The sequence below is a fragment of the Cebus imitator genome, unplaced genomic scaffold, assembly GCF_001604975.1.
Source record: "Cebus imitator isolate Cc_AM_T3 unplaced genomic scaffold, Cebus_imitator-1.0 Scaffold48, whole genome shotgun sequence".
In the NCBI taxonomy this organism is placed as follows: Eukaryota; Metazoa; Chordata; class Mammalia; order Primates; family Cebidae; genus Cebus; species Cebus imitator.
The window spans coordinates 7661160-7676160 of NW_016107363.1; the positions used below are offsets into that span (position 1 = coordinate 7661160).

The window sequence follows — 15001 nt, forward strand, 5'->3', positions numbered from 1 at the left end:
TGCGTTTTAGTCATTCATTTTCTGGGGTAGGTTCTGTTGCTTTTTAAATTTTTTATTTTTGGCACATTTCGGAGGCTGGGCTGTCTTGCTTTTTCTTATTTTAAAGCAGTTACAAACATTTCCAGGACTGTTTGTAACTGAATACTTAAGTTCCCATTTTCTTGAAAAATAAAGGTAAGTGAAAAATTTAGAATTGTGTTTCAACCACATAAGCAGACAATAATTGTCCACACAGGCAGACAATGAATAATTACTCATGGCTTACAGAAAAACAAATAGTCTGTTGATGTAAAAAAAAACACTCTCAATATTATTTGACAGAGGCCTTACTTTACAATGTTTCCTAAACACAGAATGCTGGGGTCTGGGAGTCAGTGGGAAGAACTTAAGAAAGCCCGAGGGACACTTGCAGATATGCTACTCTGCTCTTAACTTCCTGTTGAACACACCCACCTCACTTCTCATTTCCCAGCTGTGCTGCGTGACTCCTACGATACAGCTGCCTTGCTGATCAACTATGGAGCAGATGTCAATCTGCGTTGTGCCAACGAGAGGACAGCTCTTCACGAAGCAGCCAAACTGGGCAGAGAGGACCTGGTGAAGCTTCTGCTGGTTTCTGGGGCACACCCTGACCCACGGAGCACGTATGGATTCACTCCTCTTGCTCTTGCTGCCCAAAGTGGACACACTGAAATCATGGAAATGTTACTGCGGAAAGGTAAGATCTTCTGTTAGGGTCAGCACAATAACAAAGGGTACCAGGATCCAGGTGTTCTCCTCTTAATGGAGAGCTTCAAAATAATAAAAACTAACATTTTATTTAAGCCAAATATAAATGTTTGATAAAAATTATAGGTTGATAGTGATTACTGAGAAGCCTAACATAAAGACTAATTTTTTTTATTAGGTATGACATAACTTCCCCAAAGTGGATGCAGATTACTTTTACTTAACATTCCTTCACTGTGCTAAGAGGGTGGTAGTTTTTAATTTTTTGTGTTGTTGTCCTTTTCTAGAATCATAGTCAAAGACCCTGCAACACCATCTACACATTACCTTCGCCTAAGCCTAAATCATGAGGCAGTTTATTCAGTTATCAAATGGCTTTAGATGTTAGGAAATTCTTCCTGATTTCTTCTCTTTGGGTCTCAGCTCTTCACTCTAGTAACAACCCAAACTCCAAGAGAAGGGGAAAGCAGCTTCAATTTATTGAGTACTGTCTAAGCAACAAGCATTAAACTACCCATATTGCCTCATAACCCTTTAAAAACTCTTATGAGGTGGGTATTATCCTCGTTTTGTACTTGAGGAAACTGTGGGTCAGCGATGGTGCCAGTGGCAGGACTTCCCTTCGAACATGCTCCCACCCCATCCTCAGCTCTGTAGCTGTGGCCATTTTGAACCCTGACTTAACTGGCAGGGACCTTTGGCTCAGAGAACTTTGGCCTTTACTGTCTTTGAGGAGAGCTCCATTGGTGATACTCTTAGATGAAGCAAGGTACAATCAATTAAAGCTTTTTTTCAAAGCAAACTTTTACCAAGATTTTTTAAAGTCTCAATAATAGAATTATCTTCTTTATTCTCTTCCCTATGTCTAGAAGTCTTATTTGTTCTTTAACCATACGTGGCCATGGTCTCCAGTATTCTAGATGGCAGAGACTCCTATGTTAAGAACAGCCTTGTGCTTTCTTTCTTTTTGAGACAGTCTTGCTCTGTTGCCCAGGCTGGCATGCAATGGCGTGATCTCGGCTCACTGCAACCTCCTCCTCCTGGGTTCAAGCAATTCTCCTGTCTCAGCCTCCTGAGTAGCTGGTACTACAGGCACGTGCCACCACACCCAGCTAATTTTTTGCATTTTCAGTAGAGACAGGGTTTCACCGTGTTAGCCAGGATGGTCTCAATTTCCTGACCTCGTGATTCACCTGCCTCGGCCTCCCAAAGTGTTGGGATTACAGGCGTGAGCCACTGCGCCCAACCTTTGCTTTTCAGACATATCTAAATCTTTCCTCTGGTATACAGGGGAGGCTAGGTTCTAACCAATGGCCATAAGACATTTTAAGTAAGATGTTTAAATGATCAATATAAGAAATGTCTAAAGTCATTAGCTAGAGTAACAAAAGATTGGGATCTTTCATCTTTGAGGAAAGAGTAACCTTTTGTATAGATCATTGATTAAAATACAGAGAAAGAGGAGAGGTAACAGATGTTAAAGCCCTTACCCTTCAAAGAAAACAGCATCAGCTGACCTCAGTGAGTGAGCATTTCCTTTAAGTGACTCCCTTACACAGTAATTTGCACCAAGTGACATAGATAGTAAATGACAGAGCCAGCATTTCAAGGTACATCTGTCTGACTCCAAATCACATTACCACCCTGCAAATCATGTTGCCACTCTAGCAAATCACACTGCTAGAGTGGCAATATGGCGTCATAGACATAAGCCCTGGGTCTAGAATACCTGTGTATGAATCCTGACTACCTTGCTTACTAGCTGTGCATCTCTGGGGAAGTCACTTAAACTCAGTGAGTTTCTACATCTTTAAAATGAGTCTGTTAGCACCTACTGCTGAGCGTTAAGTTTAAAAATTATTATACACATGAAGGAACCAGGACATAGTGGGCATTCAATAAACAGGCCTATCAGACTTCTTAAGGCAGCCACTGTACCCTGATGACTCTTATGGAGTCTGTGTTAAAGTCATTACACCTTTTTTTTATATGAGCTTCAGAATGCTCTCCTCAACTTTTGTCCATCTTTCTTCAGAGCCTATTTTATTGAGAAGCCTTATACAACTGACCCAAACTCTTTTCTCCTTCATCTCCCAGCTCCCCTCACAACCCCAGCCCTAGATCTTCTAGAAGACCTTTTGCCTGTACCTGTACACTTATTATTCACACAACTCACAAAACACTTAGTGTACAGGGTTTAGGTTAAGCATTCTTACTCTGAAATCCAAAATCTGAAACTTTTTGAGCACCAACATGATGCTCAAAATAAATTCCCACTGGAGCATTTCAGATTTTGAATTTCTGGATTTGGGACTTTTAAGTATAATGCAAATATATATTTTTTTACTCTGAAATCTGAAACACTGGTCCCAAGCATTTTGGATAAAGGATAATCTGTACCGATAACTGTGCTACAACTTATCTCTTTGGCTATTCACAGTTCCTAACTTCAATTTAAAACAATTACAATGTCTCTTACTATGGTCTGCTACGAACAAACTAAAACAGAACAAATGCCCTTTTTCACCAAAACGGTATCATTAGATGGAATGGTGTTACATTTCAATAGATTTGTTAGTACCATCCTGTATGTGTTTTAAGTTAAGTGGGCTTTTACAGGCTGGTCTAGAAATAAAGGCAACTTTTCTAACAGTATTTCTATTGGAATTTTCAAGTTCCAAACAAACAAACATCAAATTACTTCAAAAACCAACCTACTTACAGTTTAGAAACTGCCATTTTTTTTCTTCCCCAACTAGTTTATAAGCTGCTTGAGAGCAGGAGGTATATATTTTGTTTCTTTGATTCTTGGTGCTTTGCTAGAGTCCATACTCACTAATTGCTTTTTGGTGATGATAATATATTTTTTAAATTGCTTAAATACAGTGGAAAAGATTTTTTCCATTAACAAGAGTCTTTCTCCTATTAGGAGCTAACGCTCATGGTCAGGCCTCTGATTGTTCTTCCATCTTACTTGAAGCTGCAAGTGGAGGAAATCCTGATGCTGTGGCGCTCTTGCTGGAGTATGGAACTGATGCCAACATCCCTAAGAATTCAGGTCACCTGCCCATCCATGTGGCAGCTGACAGGGGCCACTTACTGTAAGTTCAATTACATTATTGCACATAATAAAAATAGTAATAACTACCTTTTGAGCTGCTTCTAAGAACTTTATTATCTTTATCACTGATCCCACAACCTAAACATACCTTTTAAAGATGAAACTCTTTTCAGCTAGAAAGAGCTAGAAATGGCTTTACCAGGCATCCTCTGAAGCCACCAAAGAGATATGAAACTTTTTTTCTCAGGTACTTAGGCAATACTGTATGGGAAGCCTCAGGTCTCTGGGCTAATTCTGAGTTTTATAGCCTAGACAGTAATTCCATTCACTTTTACTTGGTATCTGAGCTTCTGGATGAAGGAATTATGCTTTTATTTTTGGTTTGGGGTTCTAAATGTGCCATCTGAATATTGACACTATCTAGTATTAATATAAAACAATAATAAAGTTAGTGCTACATCTTAAAAACAATGTTGAAATCCATTTTGAAATTCTTTCTCAGAGCTCTAAAGATACTGATTCCAGTTACGGATCTTGCTGCCATTAAGCAAAGTGGCATCAGTCCAGTTCACTGCGCAGCAGCAGGAGCACACCCTCAGTGCCTGGAGCTCCTCATCCAGGCTGGATTTGATGTGAACTTCATGTTGGATCAGAGAATTCGCAAACACTATGATGACCACAGGAAGTCAGCTTTGTATTTTGCTGTATCAAACAGTGACCTCTCTTCAGTCAAGCTGCTTCTGGGTGCTGGAGCTCTGCCTAATCAAGACCCGGTTAACTGCCTCCAGATAGCCCTCAGGATGGGCAACTACGAGCTGATCAGTCTGCTGCTAAGGCATGGGGCCAATGTGAATTACTTCTGCAGAGTTAACCCTTTACATTTCCCATCGGCACTGCAATACACACTGAAAGATGAAGTCATGCTCAGGATGCTGCTGAACTATGGGTATGACACAGAGCGATGTTTTGATTGCCCTCATGGGGACAAAGTCCATCCTTCCTATACTTCTGAAGGCTGGACATCTACAGTTATCAAAGATACTAAGGTAAGTCCACAGTACTGGCTATATTCCCTTACAGTCATTATTTGTGGCCCTGGAACTATGGCAATACATAGACTACATCCATTCCCTCCAAAAGTTGGTTGAAGAGATCCTAGTATAATAAATATATGATAAAATAATAATGATAAAAACAAACACAATAGTAGAAAGATGTAAAAGGAACAGAAACAGTACAGAGATAAAAGTGATTTAACTCTGCCTAGCAGTGTGAGGAAGTTTCACAAATGAAGCAACTGATTAAATGATTTCTTTTGATGACATTTCTGATGAAAAATGAATCAGAATAAGTACAGGTGACCACTATTATCCCTCCGTTTTTGAGCCATTTTTCCCTCTTGGCTTTCATCACACCACATCTCCTTTGACTACTATGCTAAACCACAGATGAATGTTTCTCATTAACTTTTATAATTCTGACTTTGTTTCCCTCAGTTCTGTGAAGTAATAACTTTGTCATGGCTGCAACATCTCTCTGGAAAGGTTGTTCGAGTGATGCTTGATTATGTTGATCAAGTTCGGATCTGTTCAAAGTTGAAAGCTGTGCTCCAAAAACAGGGGATCTGGTCAGAAATACATTTTATCTTAAGTGAGTATCCTTCTTGTAGAAGACTTTTTACAAAAATACTAATTGTATTCTTATTTGGTTGTTTTACAATTAGAACACCCTTCTCTTCCGGTTAAAAGCTTGACTTAAACCAGAAAAATACTCTTCCTATCTTTAAAAATGTTACTAGCTACACTTAATTTGTATTTATTCCCTTTTCCAAGGAGATAAAATCTGTTAGATAACTACTTATTATATAGGTAACCATGGCTACGAAAGAACACTATGACACAGGAATGAAAAGCTATGATATGACAATAAAAACAAGGATGAGAAAAAGCTAAGAGCTCTGTCTGTAGAGGGTATCAAATGACCTTCTTCAAACCAAATTCTTTCAAAGTAGCACATAAGATAAATTAATAATTTATTTCATGTTATTTCCCCTTGGGTGGTAATCTTCAGTTTCTAGCCTGTCCCCGGGGGGGCTAACACATGCAGATTTTTTTTTGGAGACAGAGTCTCGCTGTGTCAACCAGGCTGGAGTACAGCGGCACAATCACAGCTCACTGTAACTTCTGCCTCCTGGGTTCAAATGATTCTCCTGCCTCAGCCTCCCAAGTAGCTGGCACTATAGGCATGCGGGCATCGCACCCAGCTAATTTTTGTATTTTTAGTAGAGATGGGGTTTCACCATGTTGGCCAAGCTGGTCTTGAACTCCTGACCTCAAGTGATCCACCCGCCTTGGCCTCCCAGAGTGCTGGGATTACAGGCGTGAGCTACCACACCCAGACACATGCAGATTTAAGAACTTTAGATCTCACAGGCCAGATCTACAATTGATGCCAGTCCTTGGACTCTTATTTGACATGGCACTGGAACCATATCTACAAGGATTACAATGAGAAATGAAAAATTGTTTCCCTATTGACTTTGCCATTTAGTCACAGGAAATGAAATGCCATCAAATACATTTGCTAACAAAACCCTAAGATACTAAAAAAATAAGTTATTTTTTTCTTTGGATAATGTGCCTTTTCCTTTTAGCAAACCCTCGCTCCCTGAAACACTTGTGTCGCCTAAAGATCCGGAAGTGCATGGGACGTTTACATTTGCGCTGCCCTGTCTTCATGTCATTTCTTCCATTACCTAATCGTCTAAAAGCTTATGTCCTTTATGAAGAATACGACCTTTATGGACAAGGAATTTTTACAGGAACCTGGTAATCAAATGATTCTAATGGAAAAGGTATAATTCTGCAGCTGTATTCCTTAAAATTTGACTTATGTATGATTCATATTTTTTGCTTCATATTTACGTATGATTCATATTTTTTACCTGCCAACTAAAATCTCAATGCAGTCTAAGTCCTTTAAAAAGTACCTCTGCTTAGGAGGCTGAGGCAGGAGGATTGCTTGAGCAGCAATGGGAGGTCAAGGTGGCAGTGAGCTGTGATCACACCTCTGCATTCCAGCCTGGGTGACCAGAGCAAGACATCTCTAAAAGAAAATTTGCTTAAAAAGTAGCTTTGAACATAGCCTCTCAACATATAAATGACTAGCACTCTCAAGGCAGTTAAAAAAAATAAAACCCAAATAGTAAAAATTTCGATTAACTGAAATATACTAGTTCTAATTCCGTATTGATCTTACATTAAGTGCACAAATCCAATGTCTATGTGCTCAAAATAATAGATGGCACTTCTGACAAGTCAAGATAACTATTACAGTATCTTTTTTATAGAGAAGTATATATGTAATAGTCTTCCTTATCTTCTGAGGATATGTTCCAAGACCCTCAGTGGATGCCTGAAAAGGGGGATAGTACAGATCCCTATACATACTATGTTTTTCCTATATATATTGTGTTTCTTCCTATACAGCTACTGTCGTTGAACAATGTTTCAGTCATCAGTGGACCACATATGTGATGGTGGTCCCATAAGATTATAATGCTGTATTTTTACTGTACCTTTTCTATGTTTACGTACATACTTACCATATGTTATAACTGCCTATTCAGTACAGTAACATGCTGTACAGATTTGTAGCCCAGGAGCAATACGCTGTATACCACATGGCCTAGATGTGTAGTATACCATCCCATCTAGATTTGTGTAAGTGGCTTTATGATGTTAGCACAATGACAAATCACCTAACAACACATCTCTCAGTAGGTATCCCCATCTTTAAGCCAGTTGTTAAGCGACATACAACTGTACACGCATGCCCTACAGTGCAAATACACTGGACAGATGGATGATTCAGGTCCCAGGCGGGACAAGGTGGGATGGTGAGAGACTTCATCATGTTACTCAGAATGGTGTACAATTTAAAACTCATAAATTATTTATCTCTGAAATTTTCTTTTTAATACTTTTTTTTTTTTTTTTTTTTTTGAGATGGAGTCTTGCTCTGTCACCCAGGCTTGAGTGCCGTGGCACAATCTCAGCTGACTGCAATCTCTGCCTCCCGGGTTCAAGTGATTCTCGTACCTCTGCCTCCCGAGTAGCTGGTATTACAGGTGTGTGCCACCACGTCTGGCTAATTTTTGTATTTTTAGTAGAGACGGGGGTTTCACCATATTGGCCAGGCTGGTCTCGAATGCCTGACCTCAGGTGATCCACCCACCTCAGCCTCCCAAAGTACTGGAAATTCAGGTGTGAGTAACCACACCTGGCCTCCTTTTAATAGTTTTGGACCATTAGTAACTGAAACCACACAGGGAAACCATGGATAAGGAGACCTACTGTACATCATAGTGATTGAACTGAATATATACTGACCCTAGTACATGACTTAGAAGTTGGCTGTTCTTGTGTAAAAGTCCCAATACCAGCTTAGTGTCTATTACCGTTTCTTTGTAGAGTCAAGTACAGAGGTAGGGTAATTCAGTTAATTGAAACAGAACCCTCAATTCAAATTTCATTATTAATGAGAAACGTGTGTCCCTTCTTTCCAAAAAACCCTGGCTATGGCTGACCATTTACTGGTTAATGTGATCACTGGAATTGGAATTACAAGTGTTTTCAAATGAACGATGGCTTATGGTTTCTGTATTGAACCAAGCCTGATAATGAACATGAAGGGGCTCACTGATGGCAGATTTTTATTTCTATATATTTCATACTGCATGTAAGTATAGGTTTCTTTTTCTGAGAAACCTATTGCCCAGGCTGGACTGCAGTGGCGAAATCTTGGCTCACTGCAACCTCTGCCTCCTGGGTTCCAGTGATTCTCATGTCTCAGCCTCTCAAGTAGCTGGAATTACAAGTGTGTGCCACCATACCCAGCTAATTTTTGTATTTTTAGTAGAGATGGGGTTTCACTATGTTGGTCAGGCTGTCTCGAACTCCTGACCTCAAGTGATTTGCCTGCCTTGGCCTCCCAAAGTGCTGGGATTACAGGCATAAGCCACTGTGCCAGACCTGCATGTAAGTATACATTTCTATGTGTGGAAAGTGAGGAAAGAACTGAAAAAGACATTCATTCCACCACACTTGAGCCACATTTAGAAGCCATATCAACAGGGATAACAGGTAAAATGATAATGTCCATTTTCACTACAGCCCAGTCGGCTATAGCCTTGATGTTTACATGCCTGTAGTCTTGGTACTTTTTAAAAGAATTAGATAGTCCATTTTAGGGAAACTGAAGCTATATAATTTTTTTCTGGTGTAGGGATTAATGGCTATGTAGACTCATAAGCACAGACTTTAAATTATTTTTATAGTTTTTTACATTAAAAAATTTATACAGCTGACATGAAGTTATTTTTTAAAATCAAACTGATAAGTGAGATTATATATCTTTCAATATAGAAATATAGTTACACTATACATGCACTTAGATAAATTATATAATTCTAAAGTTAATTTCATCTAGCCCCTATACCTTCTAAAGGTGTATATAAATTTCTATAAAATTCAAAATAAAACATTAAATCCCAGAAGAACTAATTGCCCTAAAAAACGAGAGAGAGCACATGGAATGAATATGCATTAGTATTAAAAATTATAGATACAAACTGTACTGGTATACACAATAACCTGCCCCTTTAAATTAGGGGAATTTCTGTGAGTAGGACCCAACAGTAGGAAGTATACAGCAATTAATGAAGAACTCTTTTTCCTTTGCTAAAAGAAAAAGTCACCAGTGATGGATTAGTTTGCTTCCGTAACAAACTTTTCCTAATAAAGTGACAATTTTTTTTTCATTTTAGCTGCTATGGAATTGTAGTTGGGCTAGATGTATAATTTACAATGTTGTAACAGATTAAGATGTCCAACTGTTTTACAAACATCTGAAATTACTTTGAGAAATAAGTTCAGAGTATCAAATATTTCATACAAAAAACACTGTACAAAAATCATGGACTTTATTATACATTAAAAAATCTTCTAACAACTTTTTTCCTGAAGCCTTGTCAGTAAATACCTATTGTGACAAAATGAAAAAATAAGTTCTCCACCCCACATGTATGCCATGATCACAAAAAGTTGAGTTCTTCAAATCCAATTCTAAAGTGAAACATTGCATGATTTTAAATTGTACACTGCATGATTGATTAATACTATCAGTGAAATAAAAATTAACCAGTTCACTTACATTACAAAATCACCAAATATACAAAGCAATTTTGCACATTAGTTACAACTTAATCCCCAGTCTCATATTAACTGAAGTAAATTGCATATGAGTGAAGCCACAGAGATTGGTTAAAAAGTATAATATAGTTCCAGTTTTAAAATCTTTATGTATTACTAATTAACATAGAAAAACAATCTCATGGGAGAAGAGTAAACCAAATTTGCTAAAAATAAAGGGTTGTTTGCTACAATTGGTATGTTTAAATATTTAAAATACAATCTGAATGCTAAGAGGTTGAAAACCAACATTAATATTTTCATTTTATTCAGGTGGCAGGTTTTACAATATACTAGCTCTTAGGATCTCTCAGCATTAATAATAGGATTCAAATTTTAAATACTATGGTTCTTAAATATAATGCAAAGTTAATTCAGATGCCGTTACCATATAGGATTTTGTCATGCCTAGAATGCTCCTAGATTGTGGAGCCTGAGGATTCTTTTGAAAATAATCATTGCAGATGTGGCAAAAACTAGACTAGCTTTAGGGACTCTTTTTTTTTTTTTTTTTTTTTTGATGATGAAGTCTCACTCTGTCACCCAGGCTAGTGTGCAATGGCGTGATCTCGGCTCACTACAACCTCCGCCTCCCCGGTTCAAGCAATTCTCTGCCTCAGCCTCTCGAGTAGTTGGGATTACAGGCGCCCACCACCATGCCTGGCTAATTTTTTGTATTTTTAGTAGAGACATGGTTTCACCATCTTGGCCAGGCTGGTCTTGAACTCCTGACCTAATGATCCACCTGCCTCAGCCTCCCAAAGTGCTAGGATTACAGGTGTGCACCTCTGTGCTTGGCTGGGACTCTATTTAAGTTAACAGCTTTATTCTCTTAGCAAGTTTTCAAAATTTTTAAAGTTAGAAGGAATAACTGGTTTCCTAACTACTGACTTCATTGCCATAGTTACAAATGTACTGTTCATTTAAGTAACAGAATGCACTGTAGAAGTAGGCAAGCTTAATATCTTTTCTTTTAAAAAAGCAGTTTTGGTGATTTCTAAAAACATTAACTCAATGTGAGAAAAGATATGCAAAATCTAATCCAATTACTTTCCAAGCATCTCAAGATTTAGAAGGGATTTCAAAGGATAACAATCAGCTTTACCACTAGGCAGAAACCCATGGGCAGCCTTTAAATAACAAAAAGCTTATAAAAACGAACACTTAAATCTCTGCAGTAATGGAATAGTTCATATTGTTCAATAGTAAGTAATGGAACAGAAGTTGAATCATCTAAAATTGTTAAACCCATTCATAACTTCTATTTAGCATTGGAATGCACTTTGATCTGACCTATGGACATGGGTACATTATTGTAGAAATTCCTGTGAACATAAAACGAACTACAAGTCTGTCCAGCATCCCTAAGTCTACCAGTGCCCTTAACTCTAGCCTACACTATGACCCAGGGTGCTGATAAAGGGCAGCACTTGCTACCATGCAAAGCACCAGCTTAGTAAAGCTCCCTCCTACTGATGACCACCTTCCATGTAGAGTAACAGACTTCATCTGAACTAAATGAAGTGACAATTTGTAGTACTTAACGGAACAGAAAGCTCTAGTCTCCAAAGGTCTTAAAAACAAGACTTGCCATGAAAGTGCTGGCAACAGAAGAAATTCCAACTTCAACAAAACAATTGATACACTATTGTGAAAGCATTCCCTTTGGTAAGCACAAAATAAACTTTTCATCAAAAAGTACTTCATAAATTTCTACTTTTTTACTGTATGTTTTGGTAACATAAGGTGTCAGTAAATAAACATTACACCCATTTGGCACATGGATAAAAGGAATATCATGAGCCTATATATCATCTATCCTATTCTTATAGAAAGCAATGTACATATACAGTGTGAAACAACCGAGTTATATTTTGAGACCTAAAACAGATGCCATTTGTAATGCAGAACTAAGAAGAAAAAACTGTATATCAAAGAAAAAAAAAAAAGGAGGGGTTCCCTTGTAAAATTATTAGTCTTAGTGGCTAACCTCTTGAAAAATTGGTAAATGTGTGACTATGTAAAATGTTTTACTCACTATATATTGTGTATATATGTGTGTGTGTATATATGTACTTTTTCATGTGAGACACATGAAAACATTATTTCTATTAGCAATGTTAAAAATGTGTTTACAGAAAAATTATGGTTTAACATAGACAGTAGGTTTAACATAGGCAGCAGGGAAAAGTTATTTTAACCTTGGCACCAGGTTAAATCCTTCCTTAGTCAACTTCTCTTATACTATCCTAGGCATTCAGTTCCTTTTCAATCTTTCTGGACCTTTTACTCATTTGAAGAGTAGACATATTTACAATAATTAGTGCAAATTATTATCATACATTAGTTATTTGCCTTTGTGGATATAAAGTGGTGATTCAGTACTTTATCAAAACATGGGATTATGAAAATACTGGGAATATAAGTCTGAAATTTATAAGATTACATTTTCTAAACTAAACTCTGGTAATTTTTACTTTAAGCATGAAACATAACTGTTATAGAACTTCTTTTGAAATGTCACTTTCAGTAAAAACTATTTCACACAATGCAGAAAATACAATGTATCACTCCATAGCAATGTCTTTACTTGTCATTCCTAATCTAAAATGTATCTGAACAACAACAAAAATCTTTTAATAAATTCCAGTATCTTATTTTTAACCACTACTGCTCTGCAGCAGTAATTGTAGTCCCAACCTGAGAACTAAGAATATGATAATAAAATGCCAAGGGCTCTATCAATCTTAAACTGAAGACACTTAAGCTTCTTTCTACTGGCATCAGGTGCAGTACATTAGAGAAATGTGAGCAATCCCAGAAAGTGGCCCTGAGATCAACAGTACCACCTACCACAATTTGAAACCTTAAGTGTAAAATCTCTGTTCTAATTATAAAAGTTCTATTGCACATTAATATTGTTAAAATATTTGCAAACTTGTAGAATTCTCTGTATAAAGGGCTTTAAACTTTTTCAGCTAAATGCTTCCTCATTGCCAGCAAAATTTTCCTAATGAAAGAAAAGGACCATAACCATGAATGTCTAAGCCTGAAGAATAAATGATTTTTCATAGCCAATTACAATGCAAGATTCAAAAGTTCACAATTTGAAGGAAAAAATTCTTAAGCAAATTCCTCAGCAATCTACTTCAGGGAGATGAGCAGGTTTCCTTTAGATGTTAATGCATAGTACATTATGTTTAAGGGGGGAAAAAAGATCAATGCAAACCTAAGTCATCAACTTCAATCCTTTTTTTTAAATGTAGCTACAACAAATAAGCAAATATAAAGCTTAGTTTCCCCCTTGATATTTCAACATAGTTGTTACCTTGTGCCATTTCACCACAGAAACTGTCAAATTCCAAAGGGGAAGTATCTATCAAAAAGTGTAAGTTTATGCTTCTGACTCTCTCTTCTTTCCTTCTTCTCCCAAATCACTCTCTTCTGACTGGCTACTGCTAAGGACAACAAACTGCCCCTCACTACTGGCTTGGTTTGGTCTACTGGAAGCAGCTATCAACCGACTTTGTTCTTCCAAGTCCTAGTGAAAAAAAACAAAAAAGAAACTAAGTTACTTGCCTGCAGTCAAGATACATTCTTAGAGCCACTTCAATTCTTCTGCCATAAATACATACACATACTTTTGACAACTTGATAAAAAGAAAAGCTATATGCAAACAATATCAAAATGAATTTTGGCACCATCCTGTAAAAGCCAACATTCAAACTAAAATCTAATGTTTTCTTTTTCTCCTTTTACAACCAACAACCAAATAAAGCCATCATCATCTCTTACTATATATTATAGAAAGAAACCCTTACAAGGGATCACCCCACACTCCTTTCCCTTCCCCTCTCCAGCCCTTTTCTCCATCTCTGTCCAATTCATCTTGCTAAATCAGTTTTCACCTTCCCTCAGCCTAGGCTATCAGGAAAGCCTCACTTCAGTGTCATCTTTGCCACTTCCCTCTTTTTTGTCCAGATGGCCAGCCCACAGCCAGTGCTTACTGATCTGTTCTTAGTAAGTATCCCAGCTGTCTCCTCTTTTCCTTCTGTGAGTGCTACAACCCATAACATGCTCTTACAGTCTCATAAATCATTTATCTAATACATCCTTCGAGTTTTGCTCTGAAATTTGTCTTTTAAAATTATCCTGTTGGATGGACAATGATTTGACATTTCTGGCAATATTAAAAATATATTATTTCATTATATAGTACATATAATCTACAACATATATATATACCCACACATATATATATATATTTCCCCCCATAGAAGGCAATTAAATGGCTTTCAGCAAAGGCAATTAAGTCCTCTCAAAAGAACTACTTTGACAGAGACAACCTCCTCTGAAATGTGAAACAGTCGTATTACATGTCAACATAACTATAATATCAACATCATAACAAAAACCAGATGTTACCCTTTTCTGCTATGCTATGAATCATCTGTTTGTGAAGTGGCTGAATAAGCAGAAATAGCCCTTAATTTGGAAATTCAAATCTAAAAGTCACAGTGCTGAAATAGGTCTTCACAAACAACACATAACGATCCAGACATTAGGACTGTGTACCTTTTCAATCTGTTTTTGTTTACTGAGTTCTTTCTGTTGCTTCTCTTTTACTCTCTCTATTTCTTTTTGTTTTTCTGATGCCCTACGATCCTAAAGAACAGATAAATAAAACTAATGAATTAAATGTGAAATAACTTTAAATTTTAGACATTTCGGTTAATACCACATTTGTAACCTTTCAGTGTTTTTTTTGCATTTATAAATGAGAAAGCACACCAACAGTTTATATTCAATGGTAAACAATTATCCAAATTCTAAATGCCATGTTGGTAATAGCATCCACTGCTAACCTTGCTTAGCAAAATCATTTTATTTACTTGTTAATATGAAAGAGCTAATATATTATTTTAGTTAACATTTTTGGAAAATCAAGCATCTTGCATT

At 37.1% G+C, this 15001-nt stretch overlaps 2 protein-coding genes across 2 annotated transcripts in view; one reads left to right on the forward strand and one right to left on the reverse strand.

Annotated features, from left to right (window-relative positions):
* ASB14 (ankyrin repeat and SOCS box containing 14) overlaps positions 1 to 6622 on the forward strand; it is a 19350-nt gene extending 12728 nt beyond the window's left edge. Inside the window, exons 6-10 of the mRNA XM_017527471.2 lie at positions 473 to 718; positions 3659 to 3830; positions 4293 to 4836; positions 5287 to 5440; positions 6444 to 6622. Of these exons, the coding sequence (XP_017382960.1) occupies positions 473 to 718; positions 3659 to 3830; positions 4293 to 4836; positions 5287 to 5440; positions 6444 to 6622 (1295 nt within the window). The remainder of the gene's footprint in view (positions 1 to 472; positions 719 to 3658; positions 3831 to 4292; positions 4837 to 5286; positions 5441 to 6443) is intronic.
* Positions 6623 to 11743: 5121 nt separating this feature from the next.
* The window catches only part of APPL1 (adaptor protein, phosphotyrosine interacting with PH domain and leucine zipper 1), a 49630-nt gene continuing 46372 nt past the window's right edge, over positions 11744 to 15001 (reverse strand). Inside the window, exons 21-22 of the mRNA XM_017527472.2 lie at positions 14618 to 14707; positions 11744 to 13582 (exon numbers count right to left, since the gene is read on the reverse strand). Of these exons, the coding sequence (XP_017382961.1) occupies positions 13436 to 13582; positions 14618 to 14707 (237 nt within the window). The 3' untranslated portion in view covers positions 11744 to 13435. The remainder of the gene's footprint in view (positions 13583 to 14617; positions 14708 to 15001) is intronic.